Source organism: Microcebus murinus, chromosome 8 (genome assembly GCF_040939455.1).
Source record: "Microcebus murinus isolate Inina chromosome 8, M.murinus_Inina_mat1.0, whole genome shotgun sequence".
Lineage (NCBI taxonomy): Eukaryota > Metazoa > Chordata > Mammalia > Primates > Cheirogaleidae > Microcebus > Microcebus murinus.
The window spans coordinates 94818873-94838214 of NC_134111.1; the positions used below are offsets into that span (position 1 = coordinate 94818873).

The 19342-nt window shown below is 36.3% G+C and overlaps 1 protein-coding gene across 1 annotated transcript in view; it reads left to right on the forward strand.

Annotated features, from left to right (window-relative positions):
* Window positions 1-19342, forward strand: part of NYAP2 (neuronal tyrosine-phosphorylated phosphoinositide-3-kinase adaptor 2) — a 259511-nt gene that overhangs the window by 90000 nt on the left and 150169 nt on the right. Inside the window, exon 3 of the mRNA XM_012749416.2 lies at window positions 13396-13697. Coding sequence (XP_012604870.1) covers window positions 13396-13697 — 302 coding nt within the window. The remainder of the gene's footprint in view (window positions 1-13395; window positions 13698-19342) is intronic.

Sequence of the window (19342 nt, forward strand, 5' to 3'; positions counted from 1 at the left end):
AGAGTATACTAGGTGCCATGGGAGATAATGGAATGTCCAAAATTTCATCCTCATCTTCAAAAACTTTATAATCTCAAGTCTGTATGTAATAGCTATAATATAAGGCAAAAAGTTACAAATAATATAAAGGAAGTTCAAACTGAAGAACAAAGCAGAAATAGTTGAAAGTTTTGGTATTCAGAAAGTCAAGGAGAATGGAACATTGTGGAAAGAAACTGTGGTATAGAAGAAAGAAAATAGCTCTAAAGGTATTGAGAAGAATCTAGATAGAGAAAAAAAATTTCTATATTATGCAATTAGCACAGGATAGTGACTTTTAAGAAAACTATTATGGTAGGCTCTTTGGTACAGGGTACAACAATGACAAGGTACAACAGTGACAAGAAAGTGTGACTGCCCTTTTAGTCTTTTACATCTTGTTTAAAGGTGCATCCCTGGCAGCTAGCAATGTATTGAGCACAGAAGAGATGCTCAGTAAATGTCTGTTAATTAAATATGAATGAATGATTTAATAAATGAATGAGAGAGAAGGAAGAAAAGAAGAGCAGAAGAGAACAAGAAAGGGAGGGAGAAAGGAAAAGATAAAGAAATGAAGAAAAAAAAGAATGAAAAAGATTAAGTAGGAGCTCACAAGTGTTTGAGGGAAAGTATTCTTAAAGAAGTGAGAGCCTGAGACATTTTGGATTCTGAAAGAATAAGCAATAGAGCAAAAACAATGGAGAATAAAGAGGAATAATGGTGTATGTAGAAAAATCCTGGCAAGAGAAATTGAATCAGAAAATCAGGATTCAGAGATGGAGAGGAGAAAGACACAGGGACCTCTCATTGGAAGGCAGCAATCAGGGTAAAATCATCCTTGAGTTGCTGTGCTGAGTGGCTGCGCTTAGATTTATTACAACTATAAGATGTCTTAAAGCTTGAAGTCATTATAATTTGTGTATTACTTATAACTACAGTATTATCTTCATTCTTAAGAAGGATAACCTTAAGTTGCATTCATTATTTAGAAAGACATTGGATTATTTTGAGTTTGAAATGGAAGATGGAACAGTGGTGTATTTTTCTTCCTTGATAGTTCATTTTTCACAATGATTCTACAAATGCATGTCTAGGATTTCCTGATCTTTCTGAAGTGTATTTTTCCCTTTCATCTCCATGGCTCTGTTTAAACTTCAGAATATTTCTGAGACCTGAGCCAAATATTTTATGAGAAGCCTTTCACTGTGCTCAAATACTCTAAATCTCCAGGTACTTTCTATAAAATCTTTGAGATATACTTTTGTTGTAAAGAAATTTAGAGCATCATTCCATTAAATTTTAAGATCTTATTCTTTAAAAAAACCCTATTATCTGAAGGAGTGCATACTACAAATGTTTGGAAAGGCTGAATGCCTTACATTTAAAACAGAGCTGACATTAAAACGTTTTTATTCCAGTCCTCTGTTTTTGTTTGGCAAACCATACCATCTCTCTGCTAGAAGGTCAATGAATGGATGGCAATAGACTTGGGAGCTTTACAGATTCCAAGAAAACTCATTTTTTCTGGCTGTGAAATTTCATGCCAGAAATAGCTTCGGGTCATACCAATCCCTTTCTGCCAAATACTATGGAGAATATAGATTCTGTAAAATAAGGTATGTACATATTTTGCTAGTCTTGTACACAAAATGATAATAATAAAGGAAACATTAGATGGTAGTATCAGTATCTAAGGCTGTGTCACAGATGGTCTGGGCTGAGAAACTCTCTAGGTATCTTATTACTGATAGGAAACTTTTCAGAAGAGAAAATATTCTGAAATTGTATGAAAAGCATGGTATCTGCTGCTTTTTTGAATTATTTGGCTCTTTCCTGATCCAGGGTATTTCTTTCTATGTTATGACCACTGGGAAAATGTGTTCTTCCTCCAGAGTTCATCTCCAAACAGCCGTAAAGTTTGACAGTAAGCAAAGCTTATTCTCTTAAGCGTATAATTCAGTCTCCAGAGTATAAGTGTATGGGCAAGCCAGACAGCGGCCTCTTGGCCCTGGTATTCAGAATGCCCCAACTGTTTATCAAAGTGTTTTACAAAGTTTAAGAAGAATGAGATCTAATCCAGGGATTTGTAAAAGGAAGATTAGTTTAGAGGTTCCTACTGTGTTGTCTCAGGCATGTATAATCTACAAAACAATATGACAGGTAGATATCTGTAGCCTCTATTTTAAGGTGAAGAAAACAAGACTAACAGAATTAGCAGTGTGCCTGGGGTCACAGAACTAGTTTTTAATAGAGCTAGAATTTTATATTCAATTTGTCAAATTGGTCATTGGGATGTCTGAAAACAGCATTTGAACATATGAATTTTTTTGTTGTGTTTTAACAGTGAAAATAATTATCAGCTATTCATACCTAAGTCTCATAGTGTCAGTGCAGTTTTTCTTTTCAATGATACCTTGAAAATTCCTAACCCAAAATAATTCAAAAAAGAGAAGGATTCTGAAACTATCAGGCAATTTTTAATGGGTTGTGTCTTTTCCTCTCTTCCATTACCCATATCCACTTTCCACTTGCTGCAAACAATTCATGGTCTATACCCTCAAGGGGCTCACAGATCAGCGGAGGAGAGCACAACAGAAGATGTGAGAAAGGAGATGCTATGACATGGAGGAACATAGAGTCCTTGCAATGTTAAGGCAGGAACATGTCATAATAGAGGATTCTTAAGGTCAAGAAGGGAAAATGTCCCTGATGAGACCTGGCATAGGATCCAGATCTTAAAAGACCATGAATATCACATAAAAGTTTGGATTTTCAGTCCAAAGAAATGGAAAAGCTATCAAAAGGTTTTAATTTAGAGAGTGACATGAGCAAATCTACATTTAGAAGGATAAATCTTGAGGCACTGTGGAGAAAGACTGGCTAAGATACAATTGCATAATTTAGCCAAGAAGTGATGAGCATCTAAACCAAAGCAGAGTAGGAGAATTGGGAGGGGGAGGGGAGATGACGATGATCTCTGTTTTAAAATTACTGGCTCATATAACAAGGACAAAAATTAATAGTGTCTGAGTATTCACAGATTTTCCACTTTCTCCTTTGACATAAATCGAGAATATGGCAAAACTGAAGGAAAGGGGAAATAAAGAAGAATATCATTAAATAACAGCATCATTCATCCTGTTGCTTAAGAAACCTGTGAGTTATTCTTGAACTATTCCCAAACATATATGTACACATTCATTTATTTGATTAATACTTATTGTCTCCCCCTTTGAGCCAAGTGCTGCTCTAGCCATTGGAAATACAAGGCAAGCAAGGTCTGATGAAGTTCTACCCAAATATCTCTGTAATTTCTCCATTTCTCTAGATCCTGATTATCTGCACACCAATTCCTCACTTCGTTCCCTCATCTGATGAAGGCTTACTCACATTCTGCATCAGCTGAAAAGCCACTTCCTCCCATGGGACTTCCCAGACCCTCGGCAGTGGTTAGGGCCCCCGCACTTGTTCTTCCATTGCACCTGCCTGGTACTTCCTCTGAGAGAACATTTGACCACGCGGTGCTGAAATCATACTAGTCCAATAGCCTATGCTTCCTGAGCACTCTAACTACTCTGCTATGCATGCTGCCCAACAAAGAGTAGGCACTTGGACATTTTGTGAATAAGTAGTGAATACAATACATTACATTCCTCACACAGAGAGTTGTTTCTTCCTACTAAAAAAGTATACCTTCATAAAGCTAAACCAATTATTATACTTTAAACTGGCACTAAGTTAGCCCCTTCTGCTCAGGAAGTTCAAGGCCATTATATGTTAACATTCTCTATTTCTAGCTTCTACTTCTAGATTGAGAAAAAACGGGCCACATATGGTTAGCTAAACTCATTTCTAAAAACTTGGCATGTTCTCAAACCATATTCAAAGCTTATGTCAGTTTTGAAGACACAAATAAAATATATTTTCCAGAACTTCCCCTTCTATGGTTGAATTTTTGGAAAAGATCTCCCACGATGTGAACTTCTGTAAACTGTATTCTAAGCTGAATCTGAATATTATGATTTGAGTTATCTTCCATATACCCTGTCTTCTTTAAGACATGACACTTTAAGGAGTAAGGAAATCTTATTTATGTATAGAAATGAGGAATGTTTTAATTTTAGATTCTGAAAGTACCACAGATAATAACATATGTTAATCTTAAAAGCACTTGTCATGTTTTAAGTAAAAATAAGTCTCTTAAAGATGTTCCATAGAATTTGTCCTAGCTTTCTTTAATAAGCATTATATTTCCATCCTATCTCTTTAGAAACTCAGAAATGAATAAAAGGAACTTTGATATATTTTAAAAAAATATCTCTACTTCCCACTCTAACCTCCTTATTTTATTATTATGACTAAGCATCAATTAATGGGCAGCAATTTTAACCTCAAACTCTTGGTGATAGCAATTTGTGATAAATAATGATGTGTTTGTTATTCATGCATAACTCCCTAACCATGATTACCGTAAGCTCTATCATAAAAATGCTGAATTATCATGAAGTTTAATAGAAATATTAATAACCATAAATCCATTCAATAGATTTACCCAACTCTGTATTATATCCAACTGATAACTACAACAGAACGGATAAATTATTTTCATTCCTTCTCCTTCACTTTTCCTTTTTTTCCTCCTATTTGAATTTGGAAGTATATTGCCTGGCAATACTGTCAAAGCTCTCGTATAAAAATAAGCAAAATATATTTATATTGTTAGAGTATATTTTTCTTCATGGTGCTCTGGGGTAGAAATTTATTGTTAAAATGCCTATTTCATAGCAGGCAACAGAAAGCTAAAAACTGATACAGAGTTACATGGTAAGCCAGGAAGAAAGAGAAGGTAAATTAATATTTTTCTAGTCTCTTGTCTTAGTACATTTAGGCCACTAAAACGAAATACCACAGACTGGGTGTCTTATAAACAACAGACATTTATTTCACACAGTTTTGGAAGCTGAGAAGTCCAAGATCAAGGTGCTGACAGACTCAGTGTCTGGTGAGGTGCTGTTTCCTGGTTCATAGTTAACCATCTTCTTTCTGTGTCCTCACATAGTAGAAGGGATGAAGGAGCCCTCTGGGTCTCTTTTATAAAGACCCTAATCTTATTCATGAGGGCTTGGCCCTAATAGCCTAATCACTTCCCAAAGGCCCCACCTCCAAATATGGTTACATTAGGGATTAGGTTTTAGCATATGGATTTTGGAGGGTACATAAACATTCAATCTATACACTTATATCAGCCACCTTGGTAGGTGATTTTAAAATGTCATATCTCCTTTTACTTTCTTATAACAACCCTATAAGGTATTTCTCTCATTATAGAGATAAAGGTAATCAAGGTTCATAAAGTATATATCCCTGACCTATAATTAGATAGCTAGTAAAACAAATTGTTTATATATTTGGGACAGAGGTGAAACCAAGCAAGAAGAAATAACATATTTGATGTTTAAAATATATCAGTTTTAGGTATAACATGTGGAGCTAACAGAAACTGAGTCCTCTCTTCTTGGGAGAGTTTTTTTCCTTCTTGTTTTATTTATTTATTTATTATTTATGTTCTCTAATAGTTTGCCATAGCTCTAAATAAAAAGATGTGTAAAAAATCCCATTTTAAACACTTGACCTTAATATCTAAGAAGCATCAATAAAGAGCCAGACACAGGAAATTGATGTCTGAAAAAAAATCCAGAAGAGTTAAGATATTAGGAGCATAAAAGTAGAAAATAGATATCATTGAGGATATAAAATAGTGAAAATGAATGCTTGAGCCTCAGGCAAGAAATCACAGATTATGGCTTTGAATGAGCAAGTGGGACTCAAGGAAGACATTAAGGGTAATGGTGAGTGAACAATTTGGGAGAAAATATGAACACAGTTGAATTTTACTGGAACCAAATTTGCACATCAAAGTATACTGCATAATTAAAAATACATTAATATATGGCATGAACATAACATATATGGCAGTTAATTATTTTGTTCATAGTGTTAAATAGGAAGGATTTTTTTCTAAACAATAAATAAGCTGGATGCATTCATTTCCTGCTTTGTATCACCTCTCTACTCTATCCCTGACACCGGTTGCATTTTCTGACATAAATTAGCCAATAGCTTTTATTTAGTAACTGCTGTCTGCACAGCATTATAATAGTTGATTTAGAAATTTTTCCAATACAACTATCAGAAAACCCAACTATAATTGGCTTCCACAAAGTGCTATTTACATTAGTAAATAGCAATATATTTGACATACCTGAATAGTCCTAGGACTGATCTAGCTGCAGGCATAACTAGATCAAGTCTCCTACAATGCCTCAAGACCTGATCCCACTCATCTTCCTTCATAGGTCTGGGCTTCTAGCCAGTGTAATTGCACACAGTGTCCTGGGTTCTCTTTGATTGAACCAACTAAGGCATTTGCCAGTCATGAAGATAGTTGTGGTGGACAGGTGTTGAGTGACACGCTGGACTCAGAGGAAAATAAGTTGGTCTTCCCACAGAAATTTCTATTGCCAGGACAAGGGATAATGAATCCCTGGAAGCAAATATGACATATTTCTACAAAATTCTCTGACTATCCCCTCCATTTGATTATCTTCAAAGTGAACTTACTTCCTTTCTTCATCTTTTTCTTCATAAGACAAATATGTCTCATAGCAGTGAACACCTGCCATAGTAAAGCTGGAAGTGAATGAATGTGACCCGTCACTTTCAGTCATCAAGGGCTGCGCCAAAAGGGCTGCGGTGAGTGTGTAAATATGATTAATTGTATAACAGGTTCCATTTTCTGAAAATCAAGGCAGATGTACCTAACTAAAACTCTCTCTTAAAAGTCTGACTTTGAGTTGAGGCATATTACCTGTTAAAATAAGAAAAGGTGTAAGACACAAGTTTCTTGGCTCTTTCTTTGCCTAATTCCATAGGCACAGATCAGTCTAGCTGGAAATGGTACTGGGAAAAGGCTAAAATTCGGGTGCAGGGATCCCTTGGGTAGGGTGGGCTTGACTGGCTCCTAGTGGGTAGCACGCGGTAGGATTTAGGCCTCGAACATCCATAGAAAAGGCAAGAGAGAGGCAGCATCAAATATTAACCTTTTAAGTCATTCTTTTAATAAATAAATTCTAAATATTGATTCCCTTCTACTCATTCATAGTGAAATGCCTACATGAAATATTCCAATAGTTATTATAACAAACGTCAGGGGTCAACTTACTCACAGGTAAATTTCATCCTCTCCTTTACAGCTGGAGTCACCTCCATTTCCCTTTCAGATGTTCCCCATTTCCTTTATGGTTGAATGTGCCCTTTCCCTAATACCAGATAAATACTTTTTTGAAAAATCAACAGAAAAAAATCCCAGATGATTCAAAGTTAGCAAAGGTAGAAATATACTAGATTATGAATCAGTGTCAGAGATGGATTTTTGAGCTCAGCTCCACAGAATCACTCCAGACAGCAAATATTCAAGAAAGCTAACTTCTAGGTAACCCTTCCGTTTGTATCCCAGCTTTCTAAATGTGCTTGAAAGAGTATATATATATATGTGTATGTATATATGGAATGGGATTCTATTTTTTCCAGTGGTCCTACCAAAGATTCTAGTACAAAATATTGGCATGTTTGCTTCCAAATTGCACACAGAAGCAACAGCCCTGTCACTTTTTAAAATGACATCTCACCTCTGTAGTTCACCTTTCTCAGGGGCTGTGTTTTCATCTTTGAAAGGCAGCAGTTCTCAGAAGGAAACACACAACATTAATGCTGAGAGATTTTCAAGAAGACAGCAAGACAAGCAACAGTCTCTGTTGATTAGCATTGTCAGAGCTGTTTTGAATTTCCTGTTTTGTACCTTTCTATGATATATCAGCCCCAATCAATAGGTGCCTTGAAAAACTGAAGCAAGTATTTAAGAAAGTTCATAACATTAAGGACGCATTTGCCTAAATTATCTTGATACTTTGAGTTAAATGTAGGATTTTGTTTTGGATTTCTTTTTGTGAAGATTTTTGAGGTTATGTTGTGCCATATGCCATGCTTTACAGACATGGCTTTACAATGCAAATAATGATCCTCTAAACAAAATTCAGTAAGACAGGACTTAAAGTAAAAATTTTAAAGTTAAAATTATTGATGGCATAATATATGTGTGCTAAGTGCTCCATATGCAATATCTCAGGTAAATTGATAACAATTTGATGGGGCCAATGCTACTATTTAGCTAATAAGTAAGTGGCCTGAGGGATTCAGTAGCTGATGTTATACAGATGCTCAATGATGGATGTGAGGGTAAAGCCTATATATAACTTAATGATTCCAGTGCACAAATGTCCAGGCCTATCTGTTAAGACAGAAATTTGTTTGGAAGAGAAGTTTACAAATATTTTATCAATTGCTTCTGGAAAAATAACCTCCTCTTGATTTAAATAATACTTTATTCTTCATATTTTATGATAGAAAACTAACCAATAAACAACTAGATCTCATAACATTGCCTTCATTGTGTAAGAAAAAGCATACTTGTTTAAATTCAGGATTATGAAACTTGTTTTTATTTTTATAACATGAGATGTGTCAGGCTTAATCTATCTTGAGTGTTGGAGTCTTATTGCAAAAAGACTCTGCTTTCTTTAGCCCACATAACTTTCACTTCAAGCCAAGTATTCCTATAGAGGAGTTAGTTTCTAACTCCCCAAGCACCATTTAAATGCTCAGTCTAAAGCAGAAGAATGACCTATTTTCACAGGCATTTTTTTTTTTATTTCTGGGGGTCTCACGTTTGTTTTGAGGCTTTCTCTTCCCTGCTTCTTTGCTTTCTGAATGTCATAGGGTGTATGATTGTTTCCAAATGTGTCAGTTCAGGTCCCCCAGAAAGTAGACACCAAGAAGGAATTAGCAGTGTGAGGGAGTTACTGAGAATCCCTGTGAGAGGTAAAGAAGGAAGAAACAGGGACAGGCAGGACAAGCCTTGGGTCACAATGCAGGTCTGGCACCTGTGAAAGGAGTGGGGAAAGGAATAGCAGTCAGACAGGAAGAGCCTCAGACTGTGGTATAGCTATGGGAAAGCCTGGACCAGCCCAGCAGAGGAAACCAGATGCAAAGATCACCCCACATGGGGCAGGAGTAGCCAGCTTTATATTATATCCTGGTGCTCATTCATTGGCTAGGAGCTGCCCAGGGACAGTGAAGCCTTGACCAAAATACTACACTGGATTTTGAAGACTGTAGCTGGTGGCTGTTAGATAGCTGCTCTCCTCAGAGAAGGTTCTCTCTTGAGGGAGATCTGAGCCACTCACATCCATGGCTGCCACAGTTTACTCCTTAGACTCACCTGATGTCCTTCTGCAGATTTAGGGACATCTCTTTCATGGTTTCCACCTGGCTCTTCCCAATGGGAAATTTAGAAGGGTGCAATTAATGCAATAAACTATAGCCTTTATCACTATTGTTTGCATAGTGGCTGCAAGTGATCCTCATTTTCTGCCCCCTCCACCATTCACTCCAAGTTCACCTTACCTCCAGTAACATTTCTGCCTGTCTCAGTGGCTTACTTGGTAGTGAAACTAATCCCTCTTTCAGGAGAAGTTGGAACCCCTGGTAATTATACTTTTATTGGGCTAAGGTTGCTGTGCTGTGTGTGATCTTTTACAGTCACAACTGAGCAAGAAAGTATCATGAAGCACCCAAGTGAATCACTTTGGTTCCACACACATTTCTCTCTGAAAACAGGAACTTCAAAACAGCTCTGACAATGCTAATCAACAGAGATTGTTGCTTGTCTTGCTGTCTTCTTGAAAATCTCTCAGCATTAATCTCTCAGCATGTCTTGTAAAAGCAGCCCCATGGCCTCCTGCTGATCTGGATCAAGGATCTCTTCCATTATGGTGACTCCTCTTGTCCGCTATTCACTACACAAAGGGAGTTCAAATTGCCCAAGGGGCGGCTATAGGCTGTTATTCAATGGGACCCTTGCTGTGTCTTCTAGAAAGAGTCCCTTTGGGGACCAGGACCTTAAACTCTGTAGAGCCTGGAGTTATAGGGATAGGACCCAATGGAACATTGATTGTCTCCTCCCTAACTTCATTACTTATGGCAAGTTCTCTCTTGAAGAGAGATGCCAGCCACAAACCGCCACAACTGCCACACCAGGTATTTGGTCTCCTACTTACAAGAGGAATATGCATCCCTACATATTCTCAAATAACTTGCACTACTTTCCTATTGGAGTAGAATATGTTCCCACCCCACTGACTTCAAGGTTGGTCATATGATTGGTTTTAGTTAGTGGAATGTGAGCAAAAGATTTTATACCACATCTGAGCAGAAGCCGTAAGAGGCATTGTGTGATTCAGTCAGTGCTTTTCTGTCTCTAGCGGGAAAACAATGTGTCCCAATAGAGGCTAAGTCTTGGGATGAAGAAGATATGTGGACCAGAGCCACAGCTGATGCACAGCCAATCCAATTAATACAAGCAAGGAATAAACCTATGTCATTATAAAACACTAGGGATTGGGCATTGTTGGTTATTGCAGGATAACCTAGCAAGATCTGACTAATACATTGTATACTTCCTTATCTATGATATTTTGCCTGGTATTTTCATCTTCCTCACTGCTTCTAACTAACAGATGTTTGCTCATTAATGGCTCTATTATTCTTAATGTTTTGTGGGGGTTCTGTATTGGCTATATCAGAAACATCTGGATAGAATTTTTAAAAACACAAACTCGTTGGCTGTACCCATAGAGATTCTGATTCAACAGGTGTGATTTCAGTTGTTGCCTTTAGTATGGTGTCCAGGAATGTACACATCTTAAAAACTCCCCAGGTTCCTATTGCAAATTCAGAAACTGGTTGCATACTGTATTCCACAATCTTCAATTTGCTCTGGACTAATTGTCCTTCCTGGTCTATTAAACCTAGATGTGCCATCACCTTTACTGCTTATCCTTCGCCTTGACTTGAGCAATGGCCCATGTGTCCAATACATTCCTAGCCCCATTTCCCCAGCCTGCATTCACAGCCTGGTCAAACTAAACTGGCACCTATACCTGCTCTTGTTTGAAGTACACATTGAATTTCTCTTTGAAGAAGTGTTTTTGTGTGTGTAAAAGTAGATATAGGAACAAAAAAACAGATAGATGAAATTATGCTGATAAAAAGATAATTCTGAAACCAGGCAGCAAAGATAATTATCTATGGGGGAAAAGGTACAGGCCCTATTTAGGTCAAAAGTAACAGAGAAATTGCTGATATAATTATTTCTAGTAACTCTCCATAAATGCCTGTGTGCATTAACACATGTATAAATCTCCTCAGGTGGTTGTGTTACTGGGAATGAAATGACTGTCTAAATAAATGCTTAAGGCATCGTTTGTGCAATGATACAACAGAAATCAGCAAAAGACATGGAGATAAAAAATAATTTAAGGCAGAGTTAGATGACATCAAATATCTCATTTTTACAAGAAAGACCGAGATCACCACTATCACAAATTGAAGACAAACCTTCCCATACCATCAAGACTGCCCCTCACCTCCACCACCTCTATTATTTCTTAAATTCTTAATGACTTCTCACTAACTACTCTGTTTGAGTAAGCTTCTAGTTTTTGTCTTGATTGATGTTCTTTAAAAAAAACACCACAGGAAATAAAATGCATGAAAATACTGCACAGACTTAGGATGCTTACTGCAATGATATGCAAACTTCCACTTAACTGTCACTTTAACTCCATTCATACCCTGCATATCCTGGATATCACTGTTCTGGTTAATGCACTGAGATGCCAGCCACTTTTATTGCAAAGATGGTGCACAGTACATAGTGTCTAAATATCTACCAGAAATATTCAGAAAAAAATAAAATACATATAAAATATTTTTTGGTTTAATGGCAAGTTATTGGAATTAAATACTAGAATCAGAGTCTAATATTCTTGTCGAATTCTTTTTTGGCTCTATGCACAATGGATATGTAATGTCATAAGTCTTTAGGTGAAGAGGGAAAACAAATCTCATTTCTCATTATTGTTCCTACTGAAATGTTAAAATTATGACAAACATCATAATGATATGAAAGATACAACAAAGAGAACTGAAAAACCTTACCTTGAATTCTATCATGTGATGAAGGCAGAGCCAGCTAAAATTAAGGTTAAACAATTTCTAGATAAATTCATGTGTCTGGAAAGGTAGACTCAACAAGCTTTTACAATTCATGTACTCAAAGCTTTTCTTTTCTACCATTCACACGTGTCTAAGAAAAATCAGTCAAAAATTTTTAATGACATTTCTTTTTGTTTACTCTATTGGTGAATGAACTTCATAGACAGACAAAACCTGAGACAAATCTCCCTTTTAAAAATTCACATTCACATTTTTTGTCCTTTTTCTTCATAAAAAAGTGGCTATGATTTATTAGCATAGAGAGAGGCCCAAGAGTCATTTCGTATATGATTAGATGAACTTCAAACTGAGAGAGATTTCTTATATCTTTAAATTTTTGTTCAAACTTTCCTATGTAAAACTTAAGAACCTTAAATTTGGAAACTACATACCCTGAATACTTATGAAATATTGAGAACTATCTCAGGATTAGATAATATTTAAATTACCACCTCTTTATTAGATGTTGTTAATATTTTATTCTGTGTGGCCAGCTTATTAGTACAACTGTTGGTAATGTAACTGAAGGTCTCTGGAGAACTGAGAGAGGCTGCTAACTCCTTCATCAATTTAAGCAAGTGTTTTTTCCTCCCTCCTCTCCTCCCTCCCTTTCGTCTCCCTTCCTTCCCCTCCCTCAGCTCTCCTCTCCTCTCTTCTTTCTCTCTCTCAGTCACTCTCTCTTTCTTTCTTTCTGGTGTTTGGTAACAGAATTTTTATTGCTGTTATTTCTTTGTTTCATTTCCCCCAATATATTAAGCAGATAAAAGTAGGGATGGCTTTGATGAGTAGAGAAGAAGAATCTCAAATGCTGACCACCTGGACTCAGTCACACATCAAAAGAACCTTCTAAGTCATTGTCACAAAATCTTTGTTTACTTTTTAAGCCACTGATAAGAAAGTAAAGAAAAGTTATTGGAGATAAAGTGTGCTTATCTGAATATCAAGACATTCAGAAATAAATGTTAAGATCTTTGACATTTCTGATTACAATCAAATGGCATTTGCTTTCCTTTTATAATTTAACATGGAAGTATAGAATGTTTTCAATCTATTTGAAATTGTTTTAAAAAGCAATCTTTTATAAAAGGATATGTTTAAAGTGAAAATTTGAAATTTCACCTATTATAAACATGCTTGCATCTATGATCTTGCATCTCCTGGCTGATTTTCTCTACATGGCTTTTGGTCTGTTTTCTTTTACAGCATAGGTGGAGAAGTAGGGCGAGGCCACGAAGGAAGCTACGTGGGCAAACACTTCCGCATGGGATTCATGACAATGCCTGCTCCTCAGGACAGACTGCCCCATCCTTGCTCCAGTGGCTTTTCCGTGAGATCGCAGTCCCTGCACTCGGTTGGGGGCACAGATGACGACAGCAGCTGTGGCTCCAGGAGGCAACCACCACCCAAACCCAAGCGGGACCCCAGCACCAAGCTGAGCACCTCCTCGGAGACGGTGGACAGCACAGCAGCCAGTAAGAGTGGGAAACCCCCCGAGAGGACAGAAGGTAAAACTCACCATGCCACTTCCCCAGAAACCCTTTCAGACCCCGAGTTCAGGTCAGCATTCCAACAAGTGTCTGCCTTCCTCGCTGGGTCACATAATATTGCCTCTGTCACCCTAAGTTCTAGAAAAGAAGAATCAAGGGGAAGGTTATTTGTTGATGTGCTGTCAAGTGACACTCAAAAGAATGTGTTGCATTTGTGTCATCAGAAAAGGAAGACAATATATGAGTTTTCTTACCCCCTTAAAGCTTCAAATCATTTGAAAATTATTTTACTTAGAAATAGATCTAAAATTTATATTTTCTTGCTTTTAATAATACTATTTGTTCAATTAAAAGTATTATTATTTGTTGTTAATGGAACATTTTAATGCAGGAAAATATAAAGAGGAAAAAGCTTATAATCTTATCTTTTAGAAATAATAATTTTTAATATTTTGGTGTATTGTTTTCCAGTGAATATGAATTTATGTATGTATGTGTGTGCATACTATATATCTAAGTCTTCACTTTATAGCTCCAATTTCTACCTTTACCTGTTTTTTTTCTCAGCTATGAAATATACAAATCAAATATATCCCAGCCGCCTTGCTGGTCTATGAATATAAATTAGATCATATTAGCACCAGATCTTACCAGCTCTTTAGCCCTTACTTGAAATAGTAAGGTCTCAGCTTTCCTGAGTTTTTTCTAAGAGCTCTTCTGTGGGAGAGGAGTCTTTAATGGGCTTTGATATAAGCTGTCTTAGTCAGTTGGGGCAGCTATAACAAAGTACCATAGACCGGGTGGCTTATCAACAATAGAAACTTATGTCTCACAGTTTTGGAGTCTGGAAGTCCAAGATCAGGACACCAGCATGGTCAGGCTCTGGTTGGGGCACTTTTCTGAGTTGCAGATTGCCAACTTTTTATAAGGACACTAACCCCATTCATGAGGGCACCACCCCATGCCCTTATTACTGGCCAAAGACTTCACCTCCAGAATCATCACTTTAGGTTTAAGGTTCCAACATTTTAATTTTAGGGGATACAAACATTCAATTTGTTGCACAAGCCCATTCAGACTTTTATGTATCTGTTATGGAAAACATCCCACGGTTCCCCATGCTGCCAGAAACCAGTTTGAGGGCAGAATTCACCAAATCCCACTTACTTTCTCCTTCTCTGCCATCTCTTTTCCATGGCAAGCTTCCCTGAGCCAGCCCCTATGGTACCAAGTTTCAAAATGCTTTGCAGGAGAGTGGAAGCAGCATGGTTCTTTTCTCAACTAGGCAGAGTTCTTTGTCAGGTGGCCTCCCTCGTCCCTCACAAAAGCTCCCTGGTATTCTGGCCTAATCTTTCCACAGAAGCTCAAGTCAAGTCCACGAGATGAGGTGCCCATGAGGTGTGTACCATCTCTCTTCCTTCACCCTCAGCTCTTCTTTCTCCCTTAGTGGTGTCAGGTGCCTTAACCAAAAAACATTAACTTCACTGCATATTAAATAATACAAATAAATGCCTGGAGATGGAGCCAATCCCTCAATTCAATAAAGAATATCTCCTCTTAGCTTCAGTTTTCCCACTAAATATATATGTGCAAAAATATATCATGTGTATATGTATGTACATGAGAGCACACATGTTAATAACATGTATGCATATGTGCAAAATTGAAATCAGAGTTCATAGAGTCTTGTGTTTTATATTTTCACTTATTCTATCATGACTATTTTTCATGGCATTCAATTTGTCAAGAAATATCATTTTTACAGAGAGAAGTATACAACATAATAATTTAATTAATCATTATCTTGATGAATGCTTGGGTTGGTTCTAATTTGTTTAGCTACAATGAATAGTACCACAAAGGACATTTGTGTGTGAGTGGGGGAGGGGGTGTCTGTATGTATATTTGCATAACTCTATTGTTCCTCTGCTTTCCTAGAGATAGTAAATAGTTGATTATTTGTCTCATGGTTCAGGGTTATGAGTGTGTCCTTCAACTTGTAAAAAATTGATGATTTTAGAAATAATGTAGGTGTTTAATTTACTTTATAATACACTAAAGGGCCTCAGAGACCTTCCTTTTGTAAATTTTAAATATTCTCAAGTTTCCTCTGATATTGCTACTTGGTACTTTTCATTTCTTTTTATTTTCTGTGATCCTGTGTCCACAAGTCCAGAAAACTACATAATCAATTATATTAAATTGTTTTTGAAAAAATTTCACTGATTTAAGACAGTGGTCTCTGGATGATGAAGGCCTGAATGCAATCTGGAATGATTCAGGAGTAAGGGGGAATAAAAGAACCACCCGAAGGGAAAGGAGAAAGAGACCAGGCAAGGAAAGCAGCCAGTAAGGAATGTTTTATCCAGCAGTGTCACGCTGCCAGGAACATTCCTGCAAACAGTGTAAAATACACACTTCAGAACAGCCCCCTTATGGGATGGGGAGCTGGGTACTCAGAGTGAAAGCATGGGAAAAATCACGATTACTGTTCCACAGAAGAAAAATGTAAGTGACAATTCAATTGTCTTAAAAATAGAAGGGAATCCCCATTCATTTGCGATGTTCAGGTGACTATTTCCTGAGGTGGAGAGGCTCATAATTCTCAGATCTTTTCACCATCTAAGGATCTAGGGTTCCCAATGGCTAGTTATCAAACAGAAGACAGCAGCTCTCTAATCTTTATTTCTTCTGAAGACGAGAAAGTGACTAAATTACAGCAGTGAGGACTTGTTAGACTTGGAAAAGTACTTGATGGGTAGTGAGGCGCATTAAACACAAAGTCCAAGTCCAACATTTCTTCTTCAAAAGGAGCTCTTAGGACAGACTGAGACACCCTCAGCTGCGGTGGATCTTTGAGGGTGTTGAGAGGACTACATAAGTTATTAGGATATGGTACAGAAATGGTAGACTTCTATTGGAAAAGTGATTCTCCAGGAGAATTTTACTTTCTCTGTATAACACTTAATAAAAAGGCAACTGCAAAACTGGATATACTCAAATCTCTTTTAGCAAGTTATGACTTCAATAATAGCAGTGTAGAATCAAGGCTTAGTTCAGAGATGGGGAAAAAAAATCCTGACTCCAAATGCATACGTGCATATGTGTGTAATCAAAGCCCAAATTATATAAATATGTAGATTGTTCTTTTATGAACTGTCAGTTCTATATAATTGTATGTTCATTGGAGTTCATTATTAAGCATATGTTTTCTTTACAATTTTTCTAGCTATCAACATTATAACAAAGATAAAAAGTGACTTTTATAAATCTTAGCCTGTCTTTTCTTTTTACGTTAAATGCCAGCAAAATCAAAATATTGATTCAGTGGCATTAGAATGATTTCCATGGTAACCAGCTTCTATTTAAGTAGGGGATTATGACTTCCCTGTGGATAAAAGTAAAAAGAACTGGACTTGTAGCAAAATGGCTTTTCAGGGCAGGGGGAAAAAAAAAACTTGAACTCACACAAAAAATTATATATCAAGAAAAGTATAATCTAATGTTTAAACTTATAATTTTGTCACATTAAAAATATGCATTCACTACACTATTTTAGGATCTTCTACAATAGCAACAACTTTAAAAATGTATATAGTGGTGAGCATAAACTGGCGATCAGTATACTGTTAGTATTTTAATTACCCTTTTCTATTGTTTTTGGGTGGTACCTGCTTATTCTGAGGAAGGATTAGATGAAATAAAGGCTGTTCACCAGGAAGACCGAGCTGTGTCTCCTGTGTGATCCAGCAGTGGAGGTGATCTCACATCTGTCATCCTTATTTCTCAATAATGTGCCTGTTAGAAATGCCATATGGCTTGGACAAAAGAGATTGAACTTAACAGGCAAACCTTAACTTTAGGCAAGTGATCCAGTAAGACTGTTTCTTTACCTTTAAAATGATTATAAAGAACTAAAAAGCACCCCCCCACACACACAGCTTTATGACAATCCAATAAACTAATGTCAATGGCTGTGCATGGTAAAAAGAAACTGTTACACAAATAGAAGTTAATACTAGGAAGGTAAATTAGTACAGCTACTGTGGAAAACAATATGGAGCAAGAAATTAAAAACAGAATTAACATAGGACCTGGAAATCCCAGTGTTGGGTATGATATCCAAAGAAAATGAAACCAGTATGTTGAAGAGATATCTACACTCCATGTTCATAGAAGCACTATTCACAACAGCTAAGCTATGGATCAACCTAAGTGTCCATCCATACATAGATCAATGGATAAAGAAAACATGATATATACACAAGGAAATACTATTCAGCTACGAAAAGAAAATAAATCCTGTCTTTCATGGCAACAAGGGTGAGCCTGGAGGACACTATGTTAAGTGACACAAGCTGGGCACAGAAAGACAAATACAACTTGATCTCCCTTGTATGCGAAATGTAAAAAGTTGAACTTGTAGAAGCAGAGAATAGAATGATAGTTACCAGGGGCTAGGGTGGACGGGTGGGGATTAGGGAGATGTCAGTCAAAGGATACAAAATTTTAATTAGACAGAAGGAATCAGTTTAAAACATTTATTGTATAACACGATGACTATAGTTAATAATAATATATTTAATTCTTAAAAATCATTAAGAAGAGTAGATTTTAACTGTTCTCACCATAAAAAATTATAAGTATGTGAGGTAATTCATATGTTAGCTAGCTCCACAAGGTATACATATTTCAAAACAACATGTTTTATATAATGATATATACACTTTTTTGTCACAAAATTAATAAATAAATAGGAGGAAAAGCAAAAACAAACAACCCCCCCAAAACCCGAAAATAAACAGGGAAATATTGCCCAGGTGTAATAATATTTTACTAATGTTATAATATTAATATAATACATAGTATATTTAATAAAACATATTTTTATTAAACTTCAAGTATCTCTACACTTCAAAGTCTTAAAAAAACACGTATTTTTAATTTCCATTTGTTACAATCTCTTCTTTAAGTCATTTTCAACCCTTAATTTATTGAATTATTTCATGACTGTCTCTTTACAAAACAATGAGGAAATACTTTTGAATTGGGATGATTCTCCTGATTTCTGATTTTATCTTTTAGACATGTATGTTAGAGTCATATCTTTTGAATCAAAAATTGGAAAATCTGATGAGATATTTGGAATCATGATTGTCCTTAAAAACCTGGAATGTATGGTTAGCCAGAACCAAATGAAAATAAAGTTCATTATAAGGTCACTGCCTTAAAAACAAACACAAAAACAAAACCTTTCATAAAGATTACCAACTAGAGTAATGTAAAGCCTTTAAGAGTGTTGTTTTTCATGCCTCCATTTATTCAGCAAATACTTTGATTGTCTAGTCTACTGTACTGGAGATCAGCTCCAGTGATGAAGAGAACAGAAATTGTCATTCCTCTCATTTGCTTATAAAAAAAAAAAATTTGCTTCTAACTTTCCAACTCAGCCTAATTTCCTCTATCCAGGTCACAGGGCAAGCAATGATTTAAAGGAATGATTTCTAGAAACCAGAAAATCTGGCATGACAACCATGTGTGTTTCTTCCATGTGATTAGTTGTTTAGCTAGGTAAGAAATACGTTTGACACATTTTAATAATGTGGTTTTTCCTACAAAGAATATTTGTTGATCCTTGGCTGTTTGATATTGACAATTTAAAG